The 12,475-nt window shown below is 33.5% G+C and overlaps 2 protein-coding genes and 2 pseudogenes across 2 annotated transcripts; 1 reads left to right on the top strand and 3 right to left on the bottom strand.

Annotated features, from left to right (window-relative positions):
- Positions 1 to 1,682: 1,682 nt before the first annotated feature.
- LOC149054147 (52 kDa repressor of the inhibitor of the protein kinase-like) lies at positions 1,683 to 3,824 on the top strand (annotated as a pseudogene).
- A 1,290-nt stretch (positions 3,825 to 5,114) lies between these two features.
- Positions 5,115 to 5,467, bottom strand: LOC149054146 (uncharacterized; annotated as a pseudogene).
- Positions 5,468 to 5,475: 8 nt separating this feature from the next.
- LOC149054145 (uncharacterized) lies at positions 5,476 to 7,367 on the bottom strand. Its single transcript, XM_089230602.1, has 3 exons — positions 7,210 to 7,367; positions 5,658 to 6,548; positions 5,476 to 5,614 (listed from the first exon to the last, which is right to left on the bottom strand). The coding sequence occupies exons 1-3, from the start codon at positions 7,365 to 7,367 to the stop codon at positions 5,476 to 5,478; spliced, it is 1,188 nt and encodes a 395-aa protein (XP_089086728.1).
- A 4-nt stretch (positions 7,368 to 7,371) lies between these two features.
- Positions 7,372 to 9,477, bottom strand: LOC149054144 (uncharacterized). Its single transcript, XM_089230601.1, has 3 exons — positions 9,103 to 9,477; positions 7,608 to 7,871; positions 7,372 to 7,530 (listed from the first exon to the last, which is right to left on the bottom strand). The coding sequence occupies exons 2-3, from the start codon at positions 7,785 to 7,787 to the stop codon at positions 7,372 to 7,374; spliced, it is 339 nt and encodes a 112-aa protein (XP_089086727.1). The 5' UTR covers positions 7,788 to 7,871; positions 9,103 to 9,477.
- Positions 9,478 to 12,475: the final 2,998 nt, after the last annotated feature.

Genomic DNA, 12,475 nt, shown 5'->3' with positions numbered 1-12,475 from the left:
ATATAGTAGTTATTTAGTAGGTTATATAATAGTAGTTACAACTGTGCACAAACTTTGTGGGATAGTTATCATTTCGTCAAACGATGGATAATCACCATTGCCAATTTCAAGTAAAAGATCTGCAAATCTACCAGCAAACTTTTCCTCTCCCAGGTATACCCTCATATTTTTTGACAGTTTGAGTATATTAATCTGAGGCCATAAAGTAGATATTTTAAGACATGACTGGACTTCATCAGTTCTGGTCCCTTTTGGTACTACTGGTAGAGTCTTCCTAAAGTCTTCAGCCAGTAAAACCGTTACACCACCCATTAACCTATTATTTCACCTTATATCCTTTAGATATCTATTTAAAGCCTCAAAACCACCCTTATGTGCCATTATAATTTTGTCCCACACTATTATTTTTGTATTTTTTTAAAACTTCCGCAAAATTACTTTGTTTTAATATATTACAAAAGGGAGTGACCGAAGTTGTTAGATTGAGGGAGATGGTCGGCGATGAGTTTATTACGACTGAAGTATTATATTTTCCGTACTTTGATCATGAAAACGACAACTCCAACATCGCGGCTCGTAGATTTGTCAACCAACGACGCGATATTAAAATACGCAATAATACCTCCACGGGTTCTACGTGTAAATAGCTAAAAACCCGGCTTATAATAATAATAATAATAAAATAATACCACGAAATCGCTTTAAAGTAAGATTACGCAATTTGTATAATTGAGCTAGCGGTGTTTTTAAGTAAATAAATAATTCTGAATAATTTACCACTCAGTGTGTGAGTTGCAGTCAGTTGAAACGCATGTTTGACATTAGATACAAATGCATTACAAAATCAGCATTCAGAGAGAGTATGTGGAGGTTGTCGAACTTTCTTTGGATTAGTAGTAGTACAATGATGATTTTTTTGTTATTGTGTTTCTGTTACATCTGCGTTGATAAAATTTTTTCTAGTAATGTTTCTGAAACAATACAAATATCTGCTGATATTTTTTTAAGTAAATAAATAATTTACCACCCAGTGTGTGAGTTGCAGCCAGCTTAAATTCATGTTCGACATCAGTTACGAATTCATTACGAAATCCGCATCCAGAGAGAACCACGTGGAGGTTGTCGAACTTTCTCTCCTCCGCAAGTTTTACTTATGACTGCTTATAAACCATACGTCACACAGACTTGTCACACAGACTTTGATCACACAGATCAGATTTGATGTTCACAAAGATGTAGTAGACTTCATATACAGTTATATTGCTTGTAGAACTTCTCTGTAAACAATGTTCCTAGTGACGAATCTACCACGATCATATCTGTACATACCAACTCTGATGGATTGAGAGTCCCTCACACGTGAAAACGCTACATACAGTTGTCCGTGCGTGAAAACTGGTGAAGGCAGGAGTAATCCAACTCTATCAAACGTTTGTCCCTGTGACTTGTTAATAGTCATAGCAAATGACAAACGTACAGGAAATTGCACTCGTCGCATTATAATGGGCAGGTCGTCTTCGCCACTCGACGGTGAGTGGTACCGCAGGTATGACTATATCTTCCTGTGCACCACCAGACAACATCCTCGCTTTGAAATTGTATCGTCGCAGTTCAGTAACAACCAACTGTGTACCATTGCAAAGATGTCTCTTAGAATCTAGGGTAGGCAAATATTATTCATTATGTCTAAATCAAACATTCAGACACAATTGACTCAATGGGTATCAAAAAAAGCTGAAAAGCGTTGTTGTGATGACAGCACTGGACCCATCACGAAAAAACTTCATACATCTGATCCACAATCTTCCAATTCAAAGAATATTATTCCAATTGAATCATCTACACTAAAATGATGAATCTACTAAATTAAGTAAAGCTACTTGTAACAGTGCAGTTTGTGATGACACATACAACATGGACATTGGAAACTTTTTAAGAACACCCGGTCGTACATTATCTGATAATATTAAAGAAAAAATAATTAATATGGATAATATACCACCTGATGACTTCATATATCCATTTACTATGAATATTAGAAATGGTAAAAATGTGAAAAGATCATTAAGAAAAAGTTATTTCGAACTGTTCAAATGGCTAATTTATTCTCATGTTAAGTCGGGTTTGTTCTGCAAGTATTGTGTTTTATTTAGCAATAAAGGAGGAAGGTATAATACGATAACTTTGAAAAAATTTATCATTGAACCTGTAACTAAATTTTCAAATTTAACTGGGAAGGATGGAGACTTGGAGGTACAATATACATATAGTATTCAAGAAGACACTGACAATATCATATATGAACCTAAACTTACTGGTGAAATTTTGGGTAATACAGTAATTAAAATATTAAAAGAATTTTCTTTAAACCCGGACTACTGCGTTGGGGTTGGTACAGATGGTTGTTCAGTAATGGTGTCATCAATCCGAGGAGCTGTTAAAACTATTCAATCAATCGCGAAGAATGCTGTTCACTGTCCTTGTGCTAACCATGCCTTAAATTTAGCTATTTCTAAATCATCAACCGTACAATGTATTAGAAATAATGTTGGTCTTTTAAAAGAAATAATCTCTTTTTTTAATATGTCTTCCAAAAGAAACTTTGTACTAAAAACCGTTTTAAATGGCAAGCCTCATTTAAAAAGTCTTTGTGAAACGCGATGGGTGGAACGCCATGACAGCATAATGATTTTTAAAGCATCAATACCTCAAATTATAGAAGCCTTAACCAATATTTCTGAGTGGAGTGAACAAGATTCTTCATCGAAAGCAAAAATATTATTAACAGCTATGTGCACTTGTGAGTTTATTATTTCGATTGAAATATTATCTAACTTCCTTAGTGTTACAGCTCCAATTAGTAAAATACTTCAAGGAACAGATAATGATGTTTTAGCTGCATTTGATTGTATTCAAGATGTTATAAGTATTTTGGAAAATAAACGTACACAGTGTGAAAAAGTTTTTCAACAATTATTCGAAGACAGCAGTTTATTGATGAAAGATCTTGACATTGAAATAAAAACTCCAAGACTTTCTAAACACCAAATTAATCGCTCTAATCACCAATCTAAGAGTACCGAAGAATATTACAGCGTGTCTGCATTTATATCATTATTAGACAATGTATTAGAAGACTTAAAATCAAGATTTTTAAACAAAAAAAACAAAACAATAATGATATTGATTCAACTTATCCAAAAACATATTATTCATATTGATGACAAGATGATTAACACAGTCACAGAAACTATAGTAACACATTATAAATTTGATGATGAAGCATTAGAAGAGTCACAATTGAAATCTGAAATAGAACTTTGGAAAGACAAATGGAACAGAATAAAAAGTGAAGGTAATGTAATAATATTTTATGGTCTAACATTACTAACTACAAATTTATTGAAACAAATTGTGTTATTTTAATGTATAGATGGAGTTGTTCTTACTGATGCATTAACATCTATGGACCAGTGTAATGAAATATTATATCCAAATATTAAAAAAATACTACATATTATTGCTTGCTTGCCTGTTTCTGTAGCTTCTGCTGAGCGTAGTTTCTCAACATTAAGAAGGTTAGATAGTTATCTATATTTTATATTATATGCTTTTGCATCATGCATGATTATATTATATTTTAATTTATATTGCTTTGTACATTTAAACTTAGATTAAAAACTTGGTTAAGGTCAAACATGGGCGTAGAACGCTTGGTTGGGTTAGCTTTGCTTAATATTCATAGACACAGAACAGTTGAAGTTGACGAAGTTATTGATTTATTTGCTGGCAGTAAAAAAAGAAATTTAGATTTTGTTATATAATTCATATTTTGTTTCAGATTATATTATAAATTATAACCATAAAAAATTGTGCAATTAATTTATGCCCCCCCCCCCCCAAAAAAAAAAAAAATGTTTCACAGGTACGCCACTGGGTCAATGTCTCTCAATCGGTGATTGAAGTCCTCCAACACGTGAAGTCCGCTGGCTTGATACAACGCCAGCGGGTTTGTTATCTCGCAGTGCAATAGCATCGTTACATATAGGTAACGTAGCTGGGCTGGAGTGTCCAATGTTGCTGATTCAGCTATGCACGCCAACATAGCTTGGTCGTCTTCCATAATTCCCACCGCGACGGCTGCAGCCGCGTATGTTGGATGCTCTACCCCGTCTACCTTCCTCATGTCCCGGAAACACTGTGGGCCTCTCTTGTGAAGAAGTAGCAATCGTAAATAGAAACGATCGCGATCAAGTGGGTTGACAACGTACATTCAAGCCAACGTCTCGTACGTCATCTGTCTTTGCCGTCGTGACCACGTTCTCCTAGACGCGTTCCAAGTGTAATGTACCGGTATCTCTTGGTAAAGGTACTGTCTAGCCTCTACGTCCGTCACGTTGAGCTCAAAGAATGCCGTGAGTTTGGTCCGAGCCAGAGCTGCGTTCTGCACCCGCTCTAGTACCTGTCCTGGTCCAAAGTACACGTTGTGATAGTGTTCCAGGTGGACAGGAAGTCTAACGATCATATGACTCTTGTTATGCATTTCATACGATAATAACCTCCAAACGGCTTCTGGTGGACTGACGTACCGTGAGTTTACGTAACTGAAATCAATACCAACGTATAAAATAAACATTCAAGAATAAAATATATAAATCATAGAAATGTGATTAGCTCACATCCAATTCAATGTCAATAGAACATTATGTAATAAAGAAGTGAATACTTTCTTTTAAGTGAAATAGCTAATGTTCCGTTTATGTTGTATACAAATGTCTGTTAAGTGTAAAGTATAGTTAATTAATGTATTGAAGTGGTATGCAATGTCACTTTTGTTAACAAAATGTTGTTATTGTGTATGAGATTACAAAATGTAATTTAATATTATATTGTAGATATTAATATTAATGAAAATCCAATTTACCAACAACATTTATCACAAATACAGAATAACACTTAAGGTAACATTACTGAGATTGATGCAGCTTTAAAATAATTTAGGTTGACTGTTGGATAATGTTAATATCATTTGTATCATAAAAATAATTTGACACAACAGTGATAGATGAAATGTAATTTTGAAGTCAACAATTAAAACTATAAGTTTGAATCACTTACTTTTCAATTTCATCTCCATTCCAAACTTCTAAGGTAGCTGCGTCATGGCCCTTGTAGACGTACTTATACAAATACATTACGCTCTTCACGGTTGAGCACACCTCAACGTTTATGTGTGCATCATACTTGACCAGCAAGTAAGGGTTGTACGGGAAACAAACTCATTGCCGACAGGATGACCTCTGACATTGACCACAAGTCCATTGTTCGGCCTACGATAAGTCGGGTAACCACCATCAGAAATGTATGTAGTCTCCTCGCTGTATTCTTTGGGATATTTTTTTGTACAACTGTTGTCCAACATACACGGACAGTTGTGGTTGAGTTGTCCACACGGACCATGAATCATGTGCGATTTCACACTGTCAAGTAGGCGCCTTTCAGTTGCCGGGTCAGGCAAGAAGGCACACACAACATTGTCGACGTCGTCCTTAGTAAGTAACTTGCTGTCCTCATGCAAGATGATGAGGATATGTGCGTGTGGAAGATCACGTTTCTGAAACTCAATGGTGTAAACATAAGCATCGACATTACCAAACATTTTATTCACTGTAATGTCACGCATTAGCTCCTTCACTTTTGCGTGAAACACTCTTGCCACCAAATCAGGCCTGTCGGTTGCCTTCAACCAACTTGGAATGTTATCTACTATCTCTGGCCACCTAGGGTTACACGTAAATGTTATGAATAAGTCAGGCTTTCCATACTTACGCACAATGGCCATTGCGTCGTGGTAACATTGTTTCATGTACCGAGGGCCACCTAGAAACGTTGAAGGCAGAATTGTCCTGCGGCCGACCGGATTGATTTCGTCTAGGTGGAGCTGTTGGTTGATATGGTCCAAAATGCCTTGATTGGCATCAGCAAAGAGTGCTTTTTGATTGGCTCGGATGTAACGTAGATTGTTCGCTTCCATGCGAACGTACTGATCGCATATGTACATCTGTAATAAAAAACCACCAGCGTGTAATAAACTAAATGTATGGCCTTCATTCCCATTGCTATTAGTTTCAGTGTATCTGATGGCCAGGCGATAAGCAGCAAACTCTCTGGTAGAGTTCCGAACACGCACTGCGTTCCGGCGGTTGCCCTCTTGTTGCAGGTTGTAATGCCAGTCGGTTTCTCCATGTGGGAAGAGCAATGGATACAGCATTGGATCTGCATGAGGTGAGCCAGCTGATATGCTTTGCATCCGGTGATTTTGGTCAACTGGGTTCAAGTCATAGATGACCAGATCGAGGTTCCTTGGTGGTAGACCATCTTCACCAACAAAGACAACTGCTACTTCGTTCACATGAGCAGCTGGTTGATTGTGTCGCCGTGCGTCATTGTTCGGGTCGGCGATGATGTGCATGGTCACTCTTTTCGGTTGCAACATAGGATTGGCAGCAGCAGCATCTTGTTCCCTTTGCCATACTTGTCGCATGTTTCTGTAAGAAAATAATATTGTGGTATTATTAAAGCCATATGATATATCTACATGTGTGTACAGTATAAGGATAAAGATTAAATGTTATCCATATGTAAGTGTAACCTGATAAATATCACAGCACAGTATATATCATATTATTCGGATGTGTAGCACAAATAATGTATAGTATGAAATACAATTTTGCATAGAAGTATTAAGTGAAAGTGTCGTTTGGTACAATACACACTGTAATGGTAACAAAAGTAAAATCAATATTTATATTGAATAATTGCAAATATGAAATTGTAAGGAGCTGTGGGAGTTTAATCATGTCTTTTAAACTTAAAATAATTATTTTAAGTAGTGTGTTTTAATTAAAATGTAAACTACAGAATAAGGATAGATATTTAATCAAAAATGTTGCACTACTATTCAATGCAATTTTAACCAAAGTTATTATTTGTTGTATCCTATAGAAATATGTAAAAGTGCAATACCTATATTAATGTAATGTGTATTCAATGCACTCAATACTAATTTAAATGGTTTTTTTTTTTTAAACAATAAAATGTTGAAGTGTTATTGTTATTTGATTGTTTGTAACATGTTAATAAATGTGATGTGCTTATTTTGCTAAATAATATGTAATTATGTTAATAATTTAAAGTAATATATATTACTCGAAAGCCACTGCAAATGGATTGATTCGCCGTAACATACTGTCTAAGTCTGTAAGCAAGTTCCCCAATAATGGTCGTTCACGTGGCTGTTGTGCCATGCGAATCTGATTTGCTGCCCCTGATTCAATAAAATACAACTCACAATACCTCGGTTGCATTAGTTCAAGTACGCTCGCAAAAGAAATGACGGGCACCACAGTGCAAGCAGACAACATTCAATGATCCCATGTCATGCCATTCTGGAAGTTCATGTTGAATGCCAGCTGGTTGGTCTCTCAAGGGCGCCCATACTCTCGGTACAACAGGAGGAATCGGTACAAACTGTAATTAAAATGCACAGTTATTAAGAATAATGTTATAAATGTTTATTTTAATGTTAATAAGATGTATTTACTAACTTCTTCATTGACGTCTGGTAGTGGAACGTCAAATATATCCCTGAATTCAAATTCTGCCTCTGCGTCAGCAGGAAGTAAATCAACATACTCAATGTCATCTTGTACCACTTCCTCTTGTAGAATTTCTTCTTCAGCTAGGTCCATCATTACCTTTTCCACTTGGACTTCAACAACTTCCATCTCCAACCCATTGTTACCAGGGATTGCCACGTCCGCTTCCAGTTCACCTTCTGGTGCCGCAATCTCAAGGACTGGTTGAACTACCTATAGTATTAAAGAAAGTCTGTTGTGATGTGTAATAACAATTCCAAATATTATAAGCTTAAACAGTCATTGACTGTCAGTCAATATATGTGTTGTATGTGTTATTATAATGATTAACTACATATCAATGGCGTGTAACTTGCTAAGCATCTGAGATTTAGCTCACCGATAGGGAATGTAATAAGCACAACATATTAAATAAATTAAAAACAGTGTATAGAGAGCATGTTACAGTCATTTAGTTAGTAACATTTTAGCTGTATGACATAGTGAGTTACACTTAAGACTGAAAAAAGTTTATTAGTACCATTTGTTGAATAATTAAAACTGTAATAAAATGTATATGTTACATGAATAAAATAAATTATAGCCTAGGAAATGTATTCCTTCTGATAATAAGGGAAACAATACATTTAAGATACACATAATGGTGGTGTAGAAATGAATGTGTTAAAAGAACAAATGTGTTAATGTAAATAGTTCAATTAATTTGTTAGAAAAAATTACTTTTGGTGTATCTGAATAGTAATATGAAACAAACAGTTGGTATTTTACTTTAAAATAATATACTTAGTATTGTGTCTAATAAGCATGAAGCTATACGTTAATATATGATATCACTATATGACATTATGTAATATTGTTACTTTTTACTGCAATTAGTGCCTAGTTATTTGAGAAAGGTTGTTTAAGAAACATTTTGGAAATTAATCATTTCATAATTTATTAAGAAAAGAATAATTAACCTCATATAATTTGTGCGGTTGTTATGAATACCTAACTATAAATAACTAGTATATAGTAGGTACCGGATATAATATAGTGTATGATTAAACAATGATGTTTGTAAAACAATTAGGATTAAGAAATAAAGATGTTATTATAGTTTAGCATAAATAAAGTACAATCCCAAATCTGCAAGTATGCACTAATTATATAGAAGGGATTGTCCTACTTAAATTTAGATATAAGGTACGATAAGATGATATGTAGTGAGGTTGGAAATGGACAGGACGGAGTGTCTATACCTATTCGATTAATAAAACTAACTGATAACTTATTTAGTTCGTGTTTGTTATTTTAAATATATACTTGAGTTCAAAACTCTACGAGTACGAGGCTACGGTCAACCGACTTGTAACACGGTGTAACTTATGTTTATGTGTAGTTTGGTATAACATTGAAACAGTGTCATTAGAATACCTAATAACAATAGTTATAATGCACTCACCAAAGATGGCACCACTCTTGGACACAGGCGACGACGATTTGTTTCTGCTCTGTAATCACGACCTAGTATGAAATGTCTGGAGCACAGTTTTGAGCTGGCCAAAATCCGTTGTGCATTTATACCACAGTTCTCAACAAACAACACCCACTGACGCCTCTGTTGGTCATTCGCTGGAAACCTAATTTAACCATTAAATTATCAGTAGTTTTAGTGTAAGTTTAGATTGAGTTTTTAATAAAATTATGGTATCCTGTGCAATGAAACCCCATCAACACCATCAACGTTTCCGCAGATCAAACACAATTTAACCATTGTGATGTGCCTAAAGTTTGACATTTTAAAGAAAATATAAAATAGCACCATATTGAAAACGTAATTTAATAATAATGTATTATATTATTTTAAAAGCCATCTGTATTATTATTATTAAAAACATGTAGAATAAATAGACAAATAGTGCATAAAAAGGTTAATATATCTTTTACGTACACACGACACTCGGCGTCGTTATATCGTTTTTATGTTATCATTGTTATTATCAGTATGTTATCACTTATCAGTGTCCGATTATACGGCAACACGGGAATTCCAGAAGTTTTGTGTTATTTTTAGAAGGAGTGTGTATACCGTACACTTATGATGGTAGTATGGTACAAAAATTGTTTAAGAAATGTTCCTAACGTACAAAACAAAAGTGTAAGAAAAGAATTATAACAAAATATGATGTTTAAAAAGCGTGACGTACGTAACGGGAATGTAATTCAACATCTACCGATCGATGATCTTGGGAAAGAATGTAGAAATAATAGAAACATTGAAATGCAAATAAAAAAACGCAACACCTTCGGAATAGCAAGTTTGGATTTTGAGGGAGCACGCTCGGAAAACAATGCATGTTACTTTTTAAATTAGGTGTAAATTGATAATTGGGTGAGGAGTGACTGTAATGATGAACATATACATGGGGTAACAATAAGGTTTTAAAGAATAAAAATTGTACTAACCAAGTCTAAAAAATATCCAACGGAATAAACAAAAAAAAAAAGTAGAAAAAAAGTGTGCAAATTTTAATAGTATACGTAATCACGTAAACACGAACGTATCGCACAGACGCAAGACGCTCGTCGAAGAAAGTCTCCCGAAGTTGTGGCAGGAACACTGACCCAGGTCCACTGCGCTTTTCGCCCTCTACTCCACCACCACATAACAGCAGTATTACCAAATGTTACCTACCTGGCTACTTAATTTAATTTGTTGTTAAGGTAAATAAGCTTTTTTTGTCAATGGTCAACGAATTTGACAGACCCGCGGTATTGGTAATAACATTGGTAAATTCATAAAATGCTAGGCATAGAACAAAACTAAAAACTGTGGAATCAATTCTATATACATTTACCGACAATCAGTTCGAGTGAGTACACGTTACTTTATTATATATTTTAATAATTTTTTTTTTTTTAACGAAAACTTTTCTTAATATGGTAATTTTTCATTATATAATGTTCCATTTCAAGAATTGTACGGTGAAGGTGGCTGCAAGCCCCTTCACCAACCAATCTAAAGCAATTGTAGCACCTAAAAGTATGTTTAAATATTGTCACATGTCATTATGTATACCAGGGTTGTCCAACTTTTTGTAGTTGTTTTCATGTTTAAAATTATCAAAATATTACTTAAAAATTAAATTAGGTTAGGAATGACATAATTAGATCGTATACATTGTATACCTTCTTATTAAGATTTTGTTATAATATATTATTATGATTTTGAATTGAAATTTTAAGTGTTTGGTAAAATAAAAAGCTTCGAGGGCCGCGGGTTGGACCATCCTGACGTATACATTGATGAATATATATTAATGTTATCCGTTTTTCTTTTTCAGAGTGCTACAATTGCAGAATTGTAAGGCATTGTAAGGCATTTAGCCCGCGATTGTAAGGGCATTTTGTAAATTTAAATATATATATGTGGTACGTAAGCAATACATCTAAAATATTATTGATTATGCAGGCAGGAGTAAAAAAAAAACAAAAAAATGTTCTAAGGACCGGTCACCTCACCGGCAGCGAGGCAGGGTCACCCACGTACGTGGCGACTCGCCCCCCCCCCCCGGTGTTGTGGAACCGTAGTCGGGTGCAGGCCCGGCACCAGCACTCGGGCCATGCGCGAGGCCCAAGTGCTGCGTCGTCGGTGGCCAACCAAATGTCCACCTTGCATGTTGAAGTGAGTAATATTAAAAATATTTTTATATATATATAATGTTTAACATATATTGTTGTTTATTGTTAATAGGATGACAGATCTGTAGATTGGGGTAAGCTATAAAAAGTTCCTATGTACCTTGTACCTACTAATTTTTAATTTTTTTTAAATTTTCTCATTCTAATTTGTTCTTTTTATATATTTTCAGAATGATTAATAAAGTGTTGTTAAAACAATAATTTATAATTGTCTTTTTTTTATACATAACCTAACCTAACTTATATCACAACATAACTTGACAATAGATCTATGAGTTAAATGTATTGCAATACACATGAAAAATGTCAATCCAATCTGTGAATTCAAACTACTTATGTTTTTAATTATTAAAGTAATATATATCAAATAGTATGTTATATGTGTATTATAATAGTATAATTACTATAAGTGAGCAATGAATAACAACTATATACTGTATTTATTGTACAATACATATATATCTATATATATTATTTTATATTTTAAAACAAATCATCATTCATAATATCATCTAGATAATAATATAATATAATATAACTGATTAAATTTGTGTGAATTGTGTGTCAGTAAACCTTACATTGTACTATTTATTACTAATTATATTTCTATTTACACTGTTTAGTGTTTAGTCATAAAATTGTATATTCCAATCATTATTGCACTGAAATTTCTTTTTTCTTTTTTTGTATAATATAAAATAAAAATATTATAATATATACTAATAATGTTAAAAATAAATAATAATAATAAATAAAAAATAATTATGGTATACTTATTATTATTATTATTACTTGCACATTACTTACATTACAATGTCATAAACAATTGACACATCAAGCTCATGTCTTAGGTATGAGTAAAATGTATTGCATTCTGTGCATTCAAACTACTTAAATTTTTAATTATTATAAAATGCTGATCATGTATTTAAAAATGAGATGGTATGCATTGTCATAACAATGTAAATGTACCTATTGCTTAGGTGCGTTAATTTATAATAGCAATAATATATAATTTTAAATTATTAAATTAAATAATTACATTACATAATACATCATATGCATGAAAACATTTACAATTTATTAATTAAAGTTAAAGTATATATAATAATAAGCATAATATAGCATTATTA

Source organism: Diuraphis noxia, unplaced genomic scaffold (genome assembly GCF_037042655.1).
Source record: "Diuraphis noxia isolate RWA-SAM2 unplaced genomic scaffold, SU_Dnox_SAM2 contig0010, whole genome shotgun sequence".
In the NCBI taxonomy this organism is placed as follows: Eukaryota; Metazoa; Arthropoda; class Insecta; order Hemiptera; family Aphididae; genus Diuraphis; species Diuraphis noxia.
This window is presented reverse-complemented; position numbering and strand designations above follow the sequence as displayed.